This window comes from Pelecanus crispus, chromosome 2 (assembly GCF_030463565.1).
Source record: "Pelecanus crispus isolate bPelCri1 chromosome 2, bPelCri1.pri, whole genome shotgun sequence".
Classification (NCBI taxonomy): domain Eukaryota; kingdom Metazoa; phylum Chordata; class Aves; order Pelecaniformes; family Pelecanidae; genus Pelecanus; species Pelecanus crispus.
Genome location: NC_134644.1, coordinates 4,022,284 through 4,042,814, shown reverse-complemented (window position 1 = coordinate 4,042,814; position 20,531 = coordinate 4,022,284). Strand labels below are relative to the sequence as shown.

At 40.4% G+C, this 20,531-nt stretch overlaps 1 protein-coding gene across 1 annotated transcript; it reads right to left on the bottom strand.

Moving 5' to 3' along the window:
• Positions 1 to 5,848: 5,848 nt before the first annotated feature.
• On the bottom strand, positions 5,849 to 19,190 carry SEC22C (SEC22 homolog C, vesicle trafficking protein). Its single transcript, XM_075705918.1, has 6 exons — positions 19,009 to 19,190; positions 16,623 to 16,786; positions 14,560 to 14,742; positions 8,453 to 8,571; positions 7,788 to 7,853; positions 5,849 to 6,049 (listed from the first exon to the last, which is right to left on the bottom strand). The coding sequence occupies exons 1-6, from the start codon at positions 19,188 to 19,190 to the stop codon at positions 5,849 to 5,851; spliced, it is 915 nt and encodes a 304-aa protein (XP_075562033.1).
• Between the last annotated feature and the right edge of the window lie 1,341 nt (positions 19,191 to 20,531).

Genomic DNA, 20,531 nt, shown 5'->3' with positions numbered 1-20,531 from the left:
AACAACACTTTAGAGGGGAAAAAAGTGCACAGCAATTGGTCAAAATTAAAAAAATATCACTTTTTCTTTTGGAAAAGAAAGACTGAGGGGAAGAGGATTAATTTCCACCACCAACCCCCCTCCGGTGAGCTCAAACACACCTTCATTTCCTGCTGGCATGATATTGCTTCTTTTCCAAAACGCTATACCTTTAGTAGAGATTTATTTGCAGGCAGCCAGGAGGTACCTGCAAAAGCCAAGAGGCGTGGAACAAAGCCTCTGACCCCTTCAGCCTGCATCCTCAGCAGAGGCCCCTCGCCGCTGAGGTTAAGACGTGCGGTCGATCGCTTTTAAAAGCAAACACCGCTTGAGAGAGACGGTTCAACCGTCCCCGCCTCTGCCTGCCCCTGCTTTTGGGCTTGTTCCAAGAGCGGCCTCGGACACAAGAGCCGAGGCAGCTGGCATCACGAGGAGGTAACACATTTGAAGACAGAGCTGCTCTTTTTCTGGCGGCCACTGTTTCCTTCCCACCCGCAAACAGTTTTTACATGCAATTAGGTCACATTTGAAAGTCAGCACACAGCAGAAGTTGAGTTACTTTGTTTAAAATAAAAACGTGTATTTCTATCACCTTAGGAGTTGTTCCTCTTTTGGCACAGGGACCCTCTGATCCTCCCACCTCCTTTTATCAGCATCTTCAAAAGAAGAAGGGAGTTATAATTGCTTTCTCCCCTTGCCTCAGAAAAAAAGGAAAGGCTGCTGTTCTTCTCTATCAGCATCCTGAGAAGAAACGTGCTTTGAGCAATCATTTATTTACAGAACAAAAATAACATCTAGATTTCAAAGGGCAGACCAGTTCAGAAGAATAAGGCTCTCTCCTCCCTCCCGCACCATCAGCTTTTGCTTACTGCCACACACTGTCTGCACAACCACTGTTCTGCCTCCTTCCTCGTTACAGGGGCACACGCGGGCTTCTCTCTTTCTCTTTTGAGCAAGGCAACGAGTGCTGCAGCACCGTAACTACCTCAAACCGACCGCTGACATTTACCCTGCCGCAAAGCCAGCATCCGAGCAAGCTTTAAGGCTGAAAGGCCAAGTCAAGGCGAAGGCTGGGATATGACTTTAAAGCAAAAGAATAACGCTAAAGAATTTGCAGTTCTCCCAGATCCACTTTACCCACAAGTGCCTTCTTGATAAAGAATAAGCCTCAGAGATTAGAAAAGATTTCACTTTTTGCACATTGGAAACCAGTAGAACAACCCAGCCCTTTACCCATGTTTTGCTTTTGCTACAGATAGCTAGGTATCGTGCCTGTGGAGGACCAGGAAGCAGAAAAATGGGAAGAAACCAGTAGTTCCACAAGCCTGATTTCTTCCAGCTTTTTGATTTTTACCCGATTCTTTGGTTCCCAATGAGGCAGGGTCCTCTATGAGTCCTGCCATTCAAAGCATCACTCTCCCAAAGCGCTTTTGCCAATACCTGAACCCGACCCATTCAGACAGAGGGAATGCTGAATTTTCTGTTGCATAAAGTCATTCACTTCTACACCGCCTGATGAAGTGGTGTTTTCAGAGCCTTTATGAAAGGTGGCTGAAATTGGCCAAATAAGTCCACAAGCTCTTAGTAGGGACTGAGTGGTAGGACTAACTAATAGGCCTAGTTCCATTAAGAGAGCAGGCTGAATATCTAACAGCAATCTGCAAAATCTCCATTACTCACTGCCAGGCAGCTGGAAAAGGACCTACAGGGCTGTGTTACATCTTCCTTCACATACTTCAATACTCCAAAATGCAAGTTTTGCAGGAAAAGCCATATAACATGGTCTCTGAAAGTAAAGAGCAAGACTGTTAAAGCTACAAGGACTATACCACAGTCTACCGCAATCTGTTGCTTGGATAAACAAGTTTCTAGATACATATTTATAAATATACTTACATAGTTCAACTGAAGAATCAGTCACTCTTCAGTGTGTAGATGACTGAGTAAAAATCCTACCTAAATCCCCCTGAACAAAAAAAGCCAGCGTGCACCCAGGTAGATTAGGTGTCAGAGAGCAGACTGTCTCAGAGAAAGCCACCCTGAGTTCATACAGATATTTCTTTCTGTAAGAGACCGCATACAATCCAGCACGCACTATGACAGCGTTTGAAATCACTCTGATTTTGAAGCTGTTTGTTAAAGAGAAGAATTGAGCTTATTTTTTAAGTATTTTGGACACTGCCACATGAAACACTAAAAATGCAAGCGAAAATGAAATGGATAATCTACCTCGCTTCTAATATACTCAGCTATTTCAAAACTAGAAATGAAGACAACCATTACAAAAAAGCCATTTATTAGATATATGTACATATATACATATACATGCAAAATGATTTTTATACACATTTACACAGGTTCAATTATTAATACAGTGCAAAAATGTCTAAAAAGGTACCAGCCCACCTTCTACAAACCCAACAGGTCTTTGGGAGGAATTAGAAAAAACAACAAAACCCCACAGAAAATGATCAGCTTCATAAAGTGATGAAGCACTGCAAATCTTTAAATTAATGAAGTTTAATCTTTGCCAATTTTGTTGTGCTGAGCTGCCGGGTGAGAAAAAGAGTTTCCAAAAGACTCATCTCGAAAACTGACAGAATCAAGGAGATGCAATTCAAACTACATTAAACAGTTTAAAGTCGAACAAAAAGGGATGGATTCCTGTTTGGGGATTTGATTCAACACAGGCATAATCCCACATTATGAGTCAGATTTCACGTACGCAAACTGAAAGTCATTCTTTTTTATTAAATCTTAAAGCACTGAGATCAATGTAAACTCTTCTATTCCTCTTGCTGTTTCACCAGAAGAAAAAGTTTAACTGTATAAATACCATACAGATATAGAAGCCATTCAAAATGCTAACATTAAAAAAAGAAAAAAAATAGGTCAAACTACACATGCTCTGCCTCTCCCCTGAATCACAATCCAAACGTACAAAGTGCGCAGATACTAATGCACACGTATTAATCCACGTAGATTCCTTAATACGGTTTACACATATTACAGGGGGGGAAAAAAAAAAAAGGTTGCAAAGGGATTAAGACTAACAGCAAACCAGAGCTTTGTTCATTTAGTGGAAAAGATCTAGTCATACTCTCCACCTAGGCCACAAAGCAAAAAACAAAAAAAATTTACACGAAGGCAGAACTGAACCAACTGGTTTTGTTTGATTTTACTGGAACATTTTCAGGAAAAAGAAAATATTAAACAAAAGCTGAATTTAATCTTTTTCCACTCTAATTATGTTAATTACACATGCTATCTATACGCCCTGGTCTACCACTCTTATTGCAGAGCTGTTGCTAACATCACCTGGCACAGGGATGTATTTGTCTTACGATAAAGCAAACAGTCAGGCGCTGGGGAAGCATCAGGAACATTACAGTTTCTTCCAATCAGCTCAGTACAAGGATGAGGAATAAAAAGCAGATAATGGTTCACTGGCCCCATGCCCCCATTGTAAATGCTCTGCATGCCTCAAGCCATAGCAGGCGAGGTTTATCCAAGCCTATGGAGAAAGAGTAAAGCTCTTTTGGACTCTTTAGCCAGATTGAGGTTAAAAGGGTAGGAGCAGGGAGTTGGGCCATTTCACTAAGGTCCTTTGCACAAAGTTTTGTCTATCTGTAGTATAAAATGCTTCATCCTTTCCCCACAGGATAATTCCCCATGGAAACCCAGTGGGCTGATACCCAGCTTATGCTCCTGGAAAACACAATCAGTCATCAGATCCAGTATCCTTAAGAAAGTGTTAAAGTTTCTAGTATCAGATTTTTGGGGGTGTCCTTTTTTCAGATTTTTTTTTTTTTTTTTTTAAATTTCAATCCAAACCCGTGGCTTAGTTCCCTGCAGTCTCTAAGAGTACTCTAAGAGTACCTTACCAAGTAAAACTGGGACTGAACAGCAAGAAAACTTGAAACTTGTCAGTACTAAAACCCTCACATCTGTGGGGTCATCTGGGCATCTTAAGGACAACAGTTGAATTCTGGCTTCATTTCTCCACTTACACTCTGGCAGAACACTGGGGTAATGACAGACAAGCCATTTTAATCCAATCCCTTATAACAGAAGAGTATTCCCTTATGGCACACAGATCTAGTTCTTAGCTGGCTGGCTAAAATATTCCTCCGTCATTCCTACTAGACTATTCCTCACAGCTGAAAGGATCTCATTACGTTATTGTTACAGTAAATGGGCTAACATGGGATGGAAGAGAAATACCTACATTTTACTACTGGAAAAAGCTCTGGCACCAAGTCTTTTGATGTCCTAGAAACTGTGCAGGTTGTAATGGGCTGCCTATTGATGCTGTTGTTGCAGTCAGCTGCATCACAGAAGTGCTCCCAAGGTACAGCACCACAGGTTTCTGGTCTAATAGTCCACTGATACTCATGTTTGCAGCATGAGATTTCAGGAAAATTCACTGAGATGCAAGAATGTAATTTTGTTAAGCGTTTCTGCAAACTCAGGAAGACAACTCTGCATCATGTTAATCTCTTTGCAACCACTAGAGGTAGAGACTACGTGAGAGGAAAATAAATCTTTGGTGAGAGATGTCTGGTGGAAGAAATGGGGGGACCAGAAAACAGTTTCCTGAGAAAAAAAATAAGAGAAAATCTAGGACCACACTTGCACAATAACACACCTACAGTTCTCTACATCTTCTCAGTTTGAGTCTCTACAACCCTTCAAGGACAGCTGCATCAAAATGCTATGCATTTTTTTAAACAGGCAGCCTAAATTACTCGTATATGTTCTAAAATGCCCATACGCACCTCAATACATTACATACAAGAATACCCAGTGCAGCAGAGGTTAAGAATTGCAGCTCTTAAGTACTATATTCAAAAGTGCACACTCATAAATTCATCTTAGTGTAAGAACTCAACACCATTAACTAAAGGTGTTTTATATAATAAAGAGAACCTGCTCTTGCTTCCCATTACTGCAAATGGCTTTCTACTCACCAGCTATACATTTTTTTTTAAAAAAGGTGAAGGAGTCAGTGCCTGTCATAAGTAGGCTTGGAAGATTTACTATCCGTACAGACCAAGCAAACATGGAATTACCCTTATACTAAGAGTGACCTTAACCAAAGAAATAAAGGCCACTTGAGCTGCAAGATCACTTATATTCACTTGGTTTATTTTACGCTGCCCCAAGCATATTTGCAGTTAACCAATGAGCACATACTTAACTACGATGCGCTGCTTAGCCAGGAGATATTTATAGCCTTTTATGGTTTTTAAAATAGCCACAGCCTTTTCCTTTCCTTCAAAACCTAGAATTACCCTGAAGCTCATCCTAACAATTTTTCCCACTGTTATTGAACTCATCTAATTATGGCAAACAACTCCTTTACTTACATTTACCAAGAATCTTAACGCTCAACAAATTCTAGAGACAAAAATGTTATCCACCACTTTATCTTCATTTTACTATACAATCTTAATGTTTTCGGAAGCATTGGCAGGGCAAGACATTGACCTGCCAAACTGTTACAGAGCCAGTAAGACAAATGGCAAAATGCTGTCTAGATGGTGTTAGCCAAGGAGTAAAAGCCTGTTTATGGTAAGGAGACCCTCCATCTGTTGATGACACCTGACAAAATCTACCATGCACAGTTACCACATGCCACGTTAAATACAGCTACGTTCCTCACTGTATGTTTGACGTGATTACAGTACCCTACTTTATTTCAAGCTGCTTTGAAATATCCTCCTTGGAATAACCATTGTCACAAATCTTTAAAAATACTCCAAGCTATTTTTGGCCAGTTTAATACAAAAAGAGTTGTAAAAATAGAGTAGCAAATCCAAAGCCTTTTTCATACTCCGCAGTCAGGCTGTTTCTCCATAAGTTGCCTTGTCAGTATCTGATAAGAAGAAAGAGATGCCACTCCTATGTGAAAGGCTATTTGCCAGAGGTTCCGTAATCCGTACAAGTAAATGTTGCATAAACAAACGGAGAAAAAGAGTACAAACGTCTTCACCTTCCTTGCCGAGCTGTAGAAGAGGTACAAGTAACACTACAAAAGGACCAGAGAGACAGTGTTAGCATTAAATATGTACATATAGACAAGAGACATAGCTGGTGTATCCATACCACTTGGATGTGCCTGCCATGGCAGCGATCACTAAGAAGCTCAAAGCTTCCCTTCAGCTCCTGTGCTGAAAGGCCCTCCAGGAATAGCCAGAGTGGTGGCCTCAACCCAGATCCTACCGGGTAAGCACAGATATCAGAAGAAGTCTGTCAGCACAACTGGCATCCCTCCTGCCTGCCTCAGCCTGGGTTAAAAGGAGTCTGAAAGCTGAGCCAGCTTTCCAAAACCACCTATGATTTTTGCAGGACAAAGGCTCAGAAGCAGGAAAACAGCAACCCCAAATCTGCTTCTGCAGTATTTGTCCTTGGGATAAGTAAAGGACTTCATTCTCCAGACTTGACTTAGTAGAAAGACCTTCATTTCTGTTAACAGGTTTAGCTGGGGTTTTGGGCTCTTTTTCTTTTTAAATTCAAGAACAGGTGGAACCCATTTGCTAAGCATGTGTGAAGAGTCACAACCCTTACAGGAAAAAACTAAAAACTCACAAAGTGCTGGCAGAAGAGTTACTTTTTTAACTCAGGCAATAACATATCATGCTTTCTCACTTAAGGTCACAGTTTCCAACTGTGCTGATGACACAAGTAGAGATCAGCATGTAGAAAGCACTTCACATTTGAGCTCAATTTATGCACAAGCATTTTGTGAAGATGACTGCTATAAGATCAAAAGGGTAAGGCAGAACTCTTCTTTATTTAGCTTCTCTAGCTTCAGGTACTAAATGGAAAAAAAGCAGGACAGAGCCTTTCTTTGTGAAGAATGACTGGCATCAAGTATTTAGATCCAAGTTAGTATCTCCATCTTAAAGCTCTGCTCTGAGCAGAGGTCTAAGAAGGCTGAAAGACACTAAATTGTACCTAGTGTGATACAATAAATAGTCTCTCTGCAAGTTTTAAATACCACAGATAATTAGAAGCCTCCACATAGTGGTCCCCAAGCCATTAGCCAAATGCAACAGTACTAAGCAACGAATACACTGTAGGCATTATGTTATTCCTTCTGTCAACTAGTAACCCAGCTTCCTGCAATGGCAGGCTAAAAAGTGAAGATTTTGCAAACAACAGATTGCCCTCAAGTTAAAGGACCAGTGTTTTAGGCATTTAAGGAACCTTGCAAGAACCACCCATTGGGAGCATATAATATTTTCCTCATTCAAACTCTTCCGCATAAGGACATTAGAGAAAATAATCCATTAAGGGAAAAAAAAAACAAACTAAGGAAGTCAGGAACCACATTTGTCTCAAGAATTAAAAGTAATTTTTAATGTAAACTAGAACATTTTAAATAATGTTGCTATTCTATATTTGCTCCATCGTTCAAGGTGGCTATGCTACAAAAGCCCATCACTAAGTCTGCCACTGTCAGAAAGACACCATGTCTATCCCTTTGGGAAACAAACCGTCTTTGAGCTAGCACTTATTTATCACACTCAGCCCCATCCGGCATGTCAAAACACGAAAGCCCTGGAAAAGTTTGCAACTGCAATTTGCCAAGGGTCAAACTGTGCCACAAACTGTATTTGTGCCACTTCACTGAATACCTCAGTGGAATCACCCAGGTAGGATACTAAAAAGCAAACTGTTCCTCTGCTTAGCTGAAAATTATTTTGTCTTGTATATGATAATATAAAAATAATCAGAAAGCATTTTATTTACAGTTAACCTACCTGAAAAACACAGGCTAGAAAAGGTAGAAAAAAAGCTATCACATTTCCAATTCCTTCATGGTCCTCCTGTTTGGATTAAAATAAGTGACAAACAACTACGTCAGCTACAGTTTTTAGCAAGTAATGCCTGATATTTTAGAACACTATATTTCATCAAGTACCTCTCATCCTAGTTTATGTTGATTGACCGTAACAGTGTTAAACAGCAAGATCAATATAATTGAACAAGATACCAAGAACTGAGGCTTAGGTGACAATTCCTGCTAAATAAAACTGTGCCACCATACACTTTCATTTTTTTCCTTTTTAAAAGTTGTTTACAGTTTCACATTTGTTTAAAAAAATTCACACAAAAGCATCTAGAACAAAATACAAGACTGTGGAGAAAAAAAAAAAAGAAAAAAAGTCTTGCCAGGCTGGCTGGATAAAATATTTCTCCAAATTTTAATCTCCCTAGAAAAGAATAAAATGCAATGTGCTGCGATATACAACAGAACACATGAGGTCTGGCAGGTGAGCAATCAATTGTACATTCCCTGGACAAACAAACCACTTCTGGAAAGATATATGCTCTACTAAGAAGCAGAACAGCCACTCGTAATCTGGTTACCCAAATAACTCCCTCCCTTTGACCCATTTACAGGTTTCAATTCAATCAGTGTTACCTGAAATGAATACTCTGCTAGGTGAACTCCTCGAATGAGATTCAAAGCTCCACACATGATGTTCAGAACAAGAGACAGAATCCCCAGGGGAGTCACACGCTGCATTCTGTAAGTAGGGACTGGGAGGGAAGGAGAAAAAAAAAAAAAAACACACCCACAAAACAAAAACCCCCACATTAGTGAAAGATAGCACTATTCCTTTGAATCTTTTAAGGTAAAACAACTCAAATCAGCTGATTTAGGTTTTCAACATTTTCTAAACTTTTTATGCTTGCTCCAGAGAAGACCAATTATGAACAGAAACACCTTTTTTTGTTGCATTATACTGTTCAGTTCTTCAGACACCTAGAAATCAGCAAGAGCTCTGAGAGTATTTTTTGATCAGATTAAGCAACAGAATTTGTTCTTGAGCTATTTAGCATTAACGTCTTCTTTTATGGCACACACAGATTTTTTTTCAACTGTTTATTTTGGCAGATTAGCATACTTAACACTCTCCACAGGTCAGCAGAAAAGCTAGAGGCTTTAAGCACCCAAAGGTCTGGGAAAGAGCTTAGATTTCTGACACCCACAGAAGCAAGACAGCAATTCATCTCTTCCTCAGCCGGTAATTATGTGTTTGCTCCCACTGGCAGTCTGAGGGTTCAGTCTGGTATACAGCAATTTAGTTTCACCTGTATCGTCTCTACACAGCACCTGGTGCCCTAATCAAGGAGTTGCCAGAATACAACTGCAGAAGCCAAGGACTTTGATGCTCTGCTGCCAGAATAGTTATTGTAGAAGTTGTCAGGATGATACTACCCACTCACAGAGGGGAAATGTCTGTCCAAAACTGCTGCTCTTACCTCTGGGCCTCTCAGACCGACAAAACATTGTCAGCTGGGGCCTAGGAATTAAACCAGATGCTACTGTTTTTGGCCTTTGAGCCACATTTTACAGTGCATTGCAATTCCCTTTCTCCCAACCTGCCCATGTTTCACAGGTAGTGAACTGTCTCCTTCCTTTCTCACCTTCTCCACTACTACTACTTAACACCCACACCCCCAAATACCATTTCTTCAGGATGATCTAATTGATACATATCTAATTAAGGTCAAAGCAATTATTATAAATGTGTATGTAACTTCAGAATCAGCCGCTTCTAATTCATCAGGGTGTTGGTTGTCCAAAAGCTCACGTATTTTTTCTCCTACCTATACTAGCTAGCCCAACAACAGACACCACACCTAGATACTCACCCACATTTCATCCCTGCCCTTGGATCACCACAAGTAGAACACTGTCAGCATAACAACAAGAAGGGTAATCTGCAGCTCAGATACCAAGTCCAGATCCTCTCCTGCACCAACATCCATAAGATACAGGAGAGAATGAATGAGCCCTCAAGAAGTCTCCCCAGCTCTCAGGATCTTCTGCCTCCTGTCCAGCTGTAGCCAGCTCCTGGCTACTGCAGACGAACGAAGCAACACAGCAGAATCCTCTCTGGCTTCATTTCAGGGACAGATGAAACACCGTAAAAGCTTAAATATTGCAGTACTGCATGCTTTAAGATAGGAAAACATGCGTGGCTTCTCCTTCAAGAGAGATTTTGATAGATGGATGTAAAAAAAGTTTGGTACCAAATTAATATAGGGATATAAAGTATCTTTTATAAGTGTCTGTGTAATAAATTTGTCTGGCGTGCATTCATACATCCATAATTTCATCTACAAAGCGGCTGCAAAAGCAACTGTATTAATTCCATTTGATATATGTCACATTATGTAGCATTACTGTATATTACTGTCATACACACGTTCATGTAAATAAATGGTGCAAGTAACCCTATTATTCAAAGGCAATTTTGCTTTTTTACTATGCAGTGAAATTTAAGGTCCAAACAGTGCACTGAACAGAAGCTGTACCGGCATGTTTGTTCCTTCCCTGACCTGAGTATTCAATTTCCTATTATTTTTGATAAATCATAGAATCGTTGAGGTTGGAAAAGACCTTTAAGATCATCCAGTCCAACCATTAACCTAACACTGCCAAGTCCACCACTAAACCAATTAAGGGGAGAGTAGCAATTGCATGTTTCCTGGCTTGGGGGCTGGGTTACTACTTTTAATGAAAGTAAAAACTAGGAATCATTAAGGTTGGAAAGGATCTCTAAGATCATCAGTCCAACCATCAACCCAACACCCCCATGCCCACCAAACCATGGCCCAAAGTGCCACCTCTGCCTGTTTTTTGAACATTTCCAGGGATGGGGACTCCACCACCTCTCTGGGCAGCCTGGTCCAATGCTTGACTACCCTTTCCGTGAAGAAATTTTTCCTAATATCCAATCTAAACCTCCCCTGGCGCAGCTTGAGCCCATTTCCTCTTGTCCTACTGCTAACTACTTGGGAGAAGAGACCAACCCCCCCCTCCCTGCCCCCTCCTGCCAGGAGCTGCAGAGCGATGAGGTCCCCCCTCAGCCTCCTCTTCTCCAGGCTGAACACCCCCAGCTCCCTCAGCCGCTCCCCACCAGCCCTGTGCTCCAGACCCTGCCCCAGCTCCGCTGCCCTTCTCTGGACACGCTCCAGCACCCCAATGTCCTTCTTGTGCTGAGGGGCCCAAAACTGGACACAGCATTCCAGGTGCGGCCTCCCCAGCGCCGAGCACAGAGGGACGATCCCTGCCCTGCTCCTGCTGGCCACACTATCCCTGACACAAGCCAGGGTGCTCTTGGCCACCTTGGCCACCTGGGCACACTGCTGGCTCACGTTCAGCCGGCTGGCAACTAGCACCCCCAGGGCCTTTTCGGCCAGGCAGCCTTCCAGCCACTCGTCCCCAAGCCTGCAGCGCTGCATGGGGTTGTTGTGCCCAAAGTGCAGGACCCGGCACTTGGCCATGTTGAACCTCATGCAGTTGGCTTCAGCCCATCAGTCCAGCCTGTCCAGGTCCCTCTGCAGGGCCTTCCTGCCCTCGAACAGATCAACACTCCCACCCAAATTGAATAATATTGCAGCTATGTATCTCCCTCTCACAGAAATTTCCTAATAAAGACTACTGCTTCTTCTCCCTCAGTTTCTAAGGTTCACTTCAGAGGCACACAGTGTCTCTCAAACAATTATCAAAGCACAAGTGTCACTGATTGTACAGGATCTTGCAAACCGTACATGTCAAGAGTTCCCGGTCTCCAGGGAAGAACAACGCAAGTCTCAATACATTGCTTCTGTAGTGTGGAATATTATGCAAAAGTTATGGGGTTTTTTTGTCCAGTAGGACAAAAAGAATTGCTATTACAGATGCAGGGGAGATTACAATGTCCAGTTGCTCGGTTCAGATTCTGTGAAAACTGATCTTTAAATTGTTTGCTCTGGAGCTTTATTCCTGCTATGTCATTCTGAGGTTTAATGCACAAACTGAAATTGCACAGAACAAGCGAGATGGGTACTGCTAGGGAAAAATTATTACAGTTCCTTGTACAAATTCAATCATAGTTTTATAAACAGAATTTCATACTAGAATTGCTTATTACATTAAGTAAGGGAACAAGAGAGTACAAGCACTCTTATTCCAAGACAACACAATTTTGCACAATTAAACGCTAATTGGGTTTCAGACTGATTTGACTCTTCAAGCAGAAAAGTTGTGCACTTCAGAGTACAAGAACCATACAGACGATGTTCTGGGGACTGTGGATTATCTAGCACCCAGGTAAAACGCATCTGCCGGTTTGAACAGGTACAGAGCAATTGTGTGAAAACACCCTCACACAATGAAGAAATCGAAACTTCTGCCTATAAAGGATTTTCTGAGCAGAGGCCTCTGGCTATCGAGCCAGAGACTGACATGAATGCCTCCACCACGCTCCATTCTGTCTCTTCAAGGCACAGCACAACAAGGGTTTGACAATGAGTCACATACTCAAAGCTCCAGATAAAGACAGCACCAGGAGTGAAAAATGAAATCAGATTCAAACATTTTAAAAATAAAATACAAGCACACAAAAGACAGAGATGTGAGACATCTTCAAAAAACACCTTAAAAAGGATTCTGTGAAGGACTCCCTGTGTGCCTACAAAAGACTAAGAACATTCATCAAGAAGAGCACAATGCTGCATAGTTTAACAGCATGCTTACTAGACAAATAGCGCAAGTTGTTCTCCTACTTCACAGAGCCAGTTCTGATGCGAAAACTCTCCCTCTTCACAGAAAGCTACTTACACTTCACATTTCTTCTGTATACATACCACACTGTCCTCCAGAGCTTTATCAGCTGTGCCAGAATCAAGACACAAGGTGAGGCTTTTGCAACAACAGCTGAGGTTGTTTAGATGTTGACGAAGGATACAATGCTAGTGTCTTTCTAGCAAGAATTGGGCTGGGTTTAGTTAATAAACTAAGGAACAAATAGAAGAAAGAATTTAAAAACAAAAAGCTCTTGTTGCCATATAAACTAACAAGGACAAAACTGCCCTAACTTTTCAGACCCCTTTCACACTGAAATGAAGAGCCAAGGGATGTGATCACACAGCTCAAAAGAAGACAGGAACCAGCCACAGCCACGTAAGGAGATTGACGTTTTGATCAATCCACTGATTGATCTGTCTTCACTATAGAGCGCAGACACAATTAAATTCTGCTCGCCTGCAACCTTAACACTTCAACGCATGCTCAAGAAGTCTCCCATACAGTAGAGCCATAATATAAATAACATTAATATGGGAACAAACACTATCCACACAGCTAAACTTAGAGCAGCAAAGTGGGATTCAGCTGGTAGGTAATGATGAGAGACACATAAGCCAGGAAAGCTGACTCCAGCTGAGGGAAACAGATGATCACAAGCACGATCCTTAAAATAAAAGCAGAACAATCTGTAAGAGTATTTGGGTTAGATCAGAGGGAACAGCCAGAAATACAAAGCCAGATGGAAAGTAAAAGAAAGCAATTAAGAATATGGGGGAACAGAAAACGTATTTCTGATCTGTGGACACAAACTAGCTTGCAAATGTTCAGACTAGCTTGCAAATGTTTACTGGCACTGAAACTGTTCACGCTAGTGCAAAGGATTTCTAAGCCCTATCACATCATGAAAATATTTAACCTTCAAGCACAATTCTGAGGAGCACTCACAAATCTGACTGGCAAATAAAATGTTTTCAATTCTATTTTTAATTCCTCCTGGCCACTGCCCCTCTATATTTTAACTTAAAATACCTATGTCAAATTAGATTCCAGCTCATCCATCAGAAACAATAAGACTGAGAACTGGAACCTAATTTTATTAGTGTTTCATAAGCCAAGAACAACCAAAAAAAAAAAAAAAAGAGGAAATACAAGCCCATGGCACTCCAGCTGCATTTAAACTGCCATGCTAATAGGATTAAAAGCATTTAATTTTGCTGAGGAAGTAGGCAGGACTTTGACTATGCAACCGAAACACAAATAAGAAGATACCAATTTTACAATAAATAAGTAGAGGTCAGTACTTCTAAAAGCAGGTAAAATGTCCGTATTCATTACAAAAAGGTCCCTTGTCAAGCCTTTACATGTTGTTTATACAGATATACATATTCTCTTTCAGGATTTTAGTCAAATCTATTAAATTTTAAAGGTAAAAGGAGAAAGCAAAGAGGGGAGAACAACCCAAGACAGACAGTCTGGGAATGAGAGTTTTATCCTTTACCCTATTCTTCTCATCTTTTCTTTCCTCAAGGCTGAAGCGACTCATTGAGACTGTAATTACGTATCTTTTATTAGAGTTTGCAACAAGCAACGAATTAGCGGAGCTTCTTTTGTCATAGAAAATTTAACAAACTACTTTAAAAGCAGGAGAATTTAACATGGAGAACGCCAAGTCCAGTTACAACCAACTGGCCATACAGAGAAGCTGATCTAAGGCTGGAAAAAAAGACACCACTACGAGTCCTTAAAGGCTCTGACACATACCTCCTACAATCTAAAGACCTTATGTTATCTACTATGATAGAAAGGCAGTCTTTTTTCCTGGGTTTCACACACGTGATATATATATTTCTCAGTGCAAAAGGAACCACTGCTGTTACATGCTTTTCTGTCGTTTGCAAAGTTAGGTTCAGGAAGTCTGCTGTCACCTGTGCGTAGTAGTAACTTACCAACCTCCACATGAACGCCTGCGTGCCCACCATTGGTCATCCCATTCATCAGCTCTGCATCTTCTAGTTTCAGCTGAACCGGGGGCCGGAACTTCAGCTCCTCCTTAATCTTCTCCCAGCTGGCCTTCATGTGAGAGCCACTCACACAGTTAAAATGGCATTTCACTTTCTGAATAATGTTATCTGAAACAATATAAAAACATGCTTCAATTAGCTCTGCAAAAGTTAAGCGCTTTAGGTAATTATTAATCAAATCACGGCATTCTTTTTTGATTGTTTTTCATTTCTTATTCAGGTGTAAGATACCACCGATGGTTAGGGAACAAAAATACCTTTCCTAGGTATTTTATATCACACCCATTCCCTTCTGGATACTTGAAATCTCAAAATCCTGCCTGCCAGTGGATGAAAAGCAGCTTTCATATTCCACGCTAGATGTAATCTGGATCTTAAACTACCCATGAACTACCATGAGAAGCAATTCCACATTGTGTTTTAACAATGTCAAGGATTAGTTTTTTTCCGGCACAGAGATAAATTAATTCAACCTCTATTTGAGTCATGAAGCAACTCTGACTGGCAGAGGTAATTCCACAGTGATTCCACCAACACCCAAGCCACAGATCTACATACAGATCACCCTGCTTCATCTCTCATACTTTAATTTTAATACCATTTGCAAGCAAATCCCTTTCCACAAATGTGGCTGCTGGTTTGACAGGAGTTGCGCTGAGACTAAGTAGAGAATTTGTCCAAGTACGAATTGCTCACACCTCCAGAGCTGAAGCACCTCACTGTGGAAACTGCTACTTCCTATTTAATTGTGCAAAGATACTGGCAAATTCAAGCTATTTCAAACGCTTAGGGAAATAAAATGCAGAAACATTTATATTGCCAAGATACCCTATATGAAAAATCCATATCTTTAAGATATGGTTACACTAGATTTGCACAGGTTGACCACAGCTACTACCGGATATGATATATATGTAATAGTTTAAGCGTGAGTTTTAAGACCACACAGGAGGACTTTATGTTGTGCTAGAGTACACAGTGCCATAAGCATTCCTTAGTGAAAAATCCTGTATTTTACCTTAAGTCAGCATGCTATAATTATCTATAACTACCAGGCAAAAGGTTAAGATCTTATGCATCAAGAGCATCTTAGATCCAAACACAGGAAAGAAGGAAAAAAAAAAAAAAAAGCACACAGCAACATTAGGCAGACTCAGTAAGAAAATACAGTATAATGGTAAAAATAAAAAGAAAATTTGCCTTTTTTTTTTCTTTAAAATTGCATAAGGCTCTTTAAAAGGGGCTAGAAATTCCCAATTTTCTAATCAAGTTAAAAAAAGAAGTAACTTGGATCTCAGCATAAAATTACATCATGCCTGGAATGTGCCCTGCAGGGAATCCAACCAAAATACAAGATGGCTGTAAAATATGCTTTCCTTGTGGATTTCTCAATCTTTTAAGCACGAGCTTAAGAGTATTACTGAAATCTGGATAGAAGTGTGCTAACCCACTGCAATATCTTATCCTTTCCCAGAAGAGAGTTTCTCACTGCAAAGGAATTGTGTTTTTCAAAGCTGTGAAGTTCAGTAGACAGCTGCTACTTGGCAAGAAAACCATTTATATCAGGTTAAAAAAGAAACACTAGGCATGATTATGAAGTATTATGTGAATCTAAGTCATGCCAGAAGTAAAGCTGCCCATAATAATCTATTCTGTCTCCCTTTTTTCCTGTACCCATCTGTCTCCACTTGTCAGGTTTTTTTTAATTAAGTTAGAAAGCATTTGAGACATGGATTTCTTTCTCTTCTGTGCTTGTTTATTAATCACCATGGCATTTTGTTCATCTATTACAGGGGCTCTCAGGAACTGCAAAACCAATAATCTAATAGTTTAATGCAGTTACAAGATCTCCCCCTTCTCCTATATATGCATGCAAAGGGAAACACACAGATAAATTTTTATGATCAGGCTTTGGCCAGGAGACGCTGTTCAACACCATAACAGTAGCAGAGAAAGAATTCTTACTATTAGAGAACAAAGTTACAAACCAAATTCAAGAAAAGCATACGGTCTGGAAGCTAAACTGATGCTTGTTGTATCGTAGGAAGCAGCAAATTCCCACTGAAGCTCTTCCAGGAAGCAAAACGCCATGATGGTTGAGTAATTGCTGGAACAGATTGCCATGCAGGCAATATCCCCAGAAGAAAGGAAACTGAAATAGGAAAAAAAAAAAAAAAACCAAAAAAAATAGTAACATCAACATAAAAAGGTAGAAGAGTCATGCTGAACATGAGAAGTAAACTGCGCTTTCTGTCAAAACAAAATGTATAGACTGCGCTGAAAGAGCAGACTGCAAAAAATATATTGTTCGCACTGCTGGAATAGTCCTGCAGCCCCTGCAGATCTAACACTTATTCCAACTCATTCAGTATGCCCTAGCATACTAAAGATCGCAATACAGATTTTATTAAATTGCTACCTCAGTACAAATTGAGGACATTATTTTCTCAGGCTGGCTTTAAATCATGTTAATAAGAAAAGAGATGGCCAGAAAACATCACAGGCAAGAAGATTTTGAAAGAAAACACAGTGGCTTTCCACAAACAAAAGGAAAAACAAGCACGCTTGTTCACAGGAAGCAAGCAGATGCATTCCTCGCTCCCCTTGAATATGACAGCTTCCTATTAACAGCAAGAGATATTTGTTAACTTGCACAAACCAAGATATTCAAACACTGTTACTGCTAAGTCATCTATCTGTAGCAAATAAAGATGAGTTTGTACCAGAAACAGCACAATAAAAATTCTGCTCCAAAAGGGGTCCCTCTAACACTGAAGCCATATTTATGTAGAAGTTCCCACTTACGGATAGGCCAAAAGCCTTCTAGGAAACTTAAAAGGGGATTCAGCTGACCGAAATGCAGGCATGTCCTTAAGGATGATATAAATCACTCTCGTCCAGGCTTCATTAAATAAGATGGGAGTCAGGGCACCTAGTTCAGATGTCAGCATTCATAATGTAGACAGCTAAACTTCCATAATCCCCACCATAATTACGGATTTGTAATTATCTCTGAAAGAAGACTGAGGAAATCTTCCCTTATAGGTTAGCCATTTGTTAGCAATATTTCAGTATAAAACCAAAGCTTTGCAGCTGAACTATTACTCTCTATTTTCTCTCTTTTCCACTATTTATATATTTCATCCCTCTCATACAGAAATACTCGTGTTTTCTATTTGATCACAGTTTCATTTATTCATTGTACTACGTACTTGGGATTTATGGTTTTGATTAGCTCCGTTACAGCCCAGTTGCACTGGGTACGTTCCCTAAATTCCTTTTGTCCCCAGCTCACAGCTGAGGATCAACACCACGCTGTGTAAAACTACCTTTTCCCAGTTGTCAATAATTTATAGCCTTTTTGCCACGTATCCGTTTGCACTCTTCTCATTTCAGAGCCAGATGCATAGCTACTTCGGTAGAGACCACAGAAGATTAAAAGCAGTAGAACACGTTAGCATTAAAGGGCACAAGTTCACCTTGAGGGAAAATGAATTAAAATGCTAATCTCTGCTTTTCCAATTGATCCAGTGTAAGTTCACGTATCTTATTTCTCCAATCACTACTCCAAAAGAGGGATACTTAGTTTCAGCTCGGGGTCACTTTAAAGTTTTCTTACATTTGCTAACCAGAAATGGGATCACAAGCTAAAACTCGTTTTTAGAACTAAACTAAAATCAATAGTAAATTAAAATTACTACCTCTGAATGAAAGCTTAATTTCTTAAAATAAAGACTAGCAGATCCTTCTCCAATAAATAAAAACAAAGATTTATAATTTCTCCATACTGCCTATTGTCAGCGTGCTTCAGGCCTCCTCAGCACACATGCATCAGCCAGAGCTTCTAGACACTTGAACCCTGCTGGTATTCAGAAAAGGGAGTGGGCAGCACGTAGAGGGAGCCAGGGCAGTTCTGTGCAAGCCAGAATCAGAAGTGTAGGAGCCTGGAGAAGGCATCAGCAAGACTTGACAGTCACTGAAGAAAAGGGTTTGAGATTTAGACTAAAGCAAGTAATTCCCAGGCACTAGGATGACATCTCAGAAGGTATTTGTAGAAGTCCAAGATACTCCAATTGTTAATAGTAACAAGTACTGCCCATTGAGCAGAAAGCATTTGCTACAAAAAATGACAACTAAAATAAGCAATTCTTAACATATGCTTACTAAACTGAGTAGGAGCTGTGTGGCTGTGGTGCTGAGAAAGAAGGTTTCAAAATACTGCTTGGAGGTTACAATCTAGACATGCACGGTGGGATTTCAGATTGGAGTTAGGCACTGTAGGATACACCTAATCCTTAAAGTTCAACTAATCCCCACGACAAACATTTCAAAAATTGAAGTCAAAAAAACAACCAACCAAAAGCAGGGACTTACTGTATGCTAAGGACACGTCCTTTTGCCGTGCCTCGACTTGGATACTGTGCCAGAATTGAGGATAACGCCTTTAATCTCTTTCTGCATTCCAGAAAGTCCTGGCTGAAATGAAAATCTGTGGAGGCTGAGAGGGGAAGTCCATCCCTCACCCGCACCACACAGGCAAAGAAGATCATGGACATTCTCCACTGGAGTACTCATGAGGACAACCTGAAAATGAAACATTCAATTAGGTTAATGGCACATTAATGGATGTGATATTAGTTACTTACAATGCAATATGCTAGCCAGAAATACGTCAAGCTAAGAGTTTATTCACCACAGCTACTGAACAGTACCTCTGCCACTGAAAGGCAATCAAACTGTTCTCCAAGGTCACGGCTGCGTCCATTTTTTGCCTCTCTTGGACAAAAAGGCGAGACAGGGGATTTGAGACGGGAATTATCTACCTGAAAAATATCACTATTTTCCCTCCTTCTGCTTTACCTCAGGCATCAGAAATGCTGAGTAAACTTCTTAAAGGTATTTATGGAAACTGGCTAACTCCCACTGACACGCTGTATTTTCACTACTGTTGCAAAAAGTTGCATTAGTGTTGCAGTTGTCTGATTTCATAGTATAACACACAAATACAAAAATAAATTTTAAGCTACAGCCTGTCAGGCCCTTTTTACAGAATCAACTAGGCCTAAATACAGAATAAAAGTTGCCCTCCTCTCACTTCTTACTCTTTAACAGGTTATGAACTCCCATGAAAAGTTATTATTGGGATTTACCTGGTACATTCAGAACACACACGGGATCTGTCCTTCAGACACACCATGAGTATTCAGTGCAAGATGTTAGAAGACTAACGCAGCAGCTCACATAATCTCTGAAAGACAACCATAATGAACATTTTAGAAAACTAACTAATGACCTATATGTACAGACATATTTACAATGTGGAATGTCCCGTGCAGTGGGTAAACATAACCTAGAGAGTATTTTGCCTAAAGAAAAACAAACAACTCTTCTTTTTGTCCAAGCTATCAATTCCTAGATGCATTCAAAGACACTAGGATGATAGTGCAAAATATTTCTGATGCCCCAATCACTGTTTTTAAGTTATCCTAGCTTCCTGTAAAAGAGCAGCTCTAAATCAGCAGACTTTAAGTGATTATGACAAACAAATCAAGAAAAAAAAAAAGAGGGGGGAAAAAAAAAAAAAAGGCAGGCATTTACTCTGCTTCAGGCAAACTACATACACGAAGAATTGGGGGGCGGCACGGAATCACTCTGTGAACTCAAACTTTTGATAGAGGGAATGACTGCTTTAAACAGCCCTGTATCAAGCAATTCATTACGACGCTCAAAGTTTCGTCGAAACACATGTCTCGTCATCAAGTGTTTTTCTTGTCGAAGAAGGTAAGAGAGCAAAGCCTCTTCTGGTTCAGGCATTCATAAACTCTCTTGCCTCTAGAGTTGCTCTGATGTCTAATAAGGGCTGAGTTCTTACCACAAGCGGCACTAAGAGAGTCTCG

Coding starts and splice junctions, on each gene's coding strand:
- SEC22C (XM_075705918.1), bottom strand. CDS start 19,190: ATGTCCATGATCTTCTTTGCCTGTGTGGTGCGGGTGAGGGATGGACTT. Junction 8,572..14,559: donor AGGCGTTCATGTGGAGGTTG/GTAAGTTACTAC, acceptor CTTCCCTCCCAG/TCCCTACTTACAGAATGCAG. Junction 6,050..7,787: donor TTCTAGCCTGTGTTTTTCAG/GTAGGTTAACTG, acceptor GTCCTTTTGTAG/TGTTACTTGTACCTCTTCTA.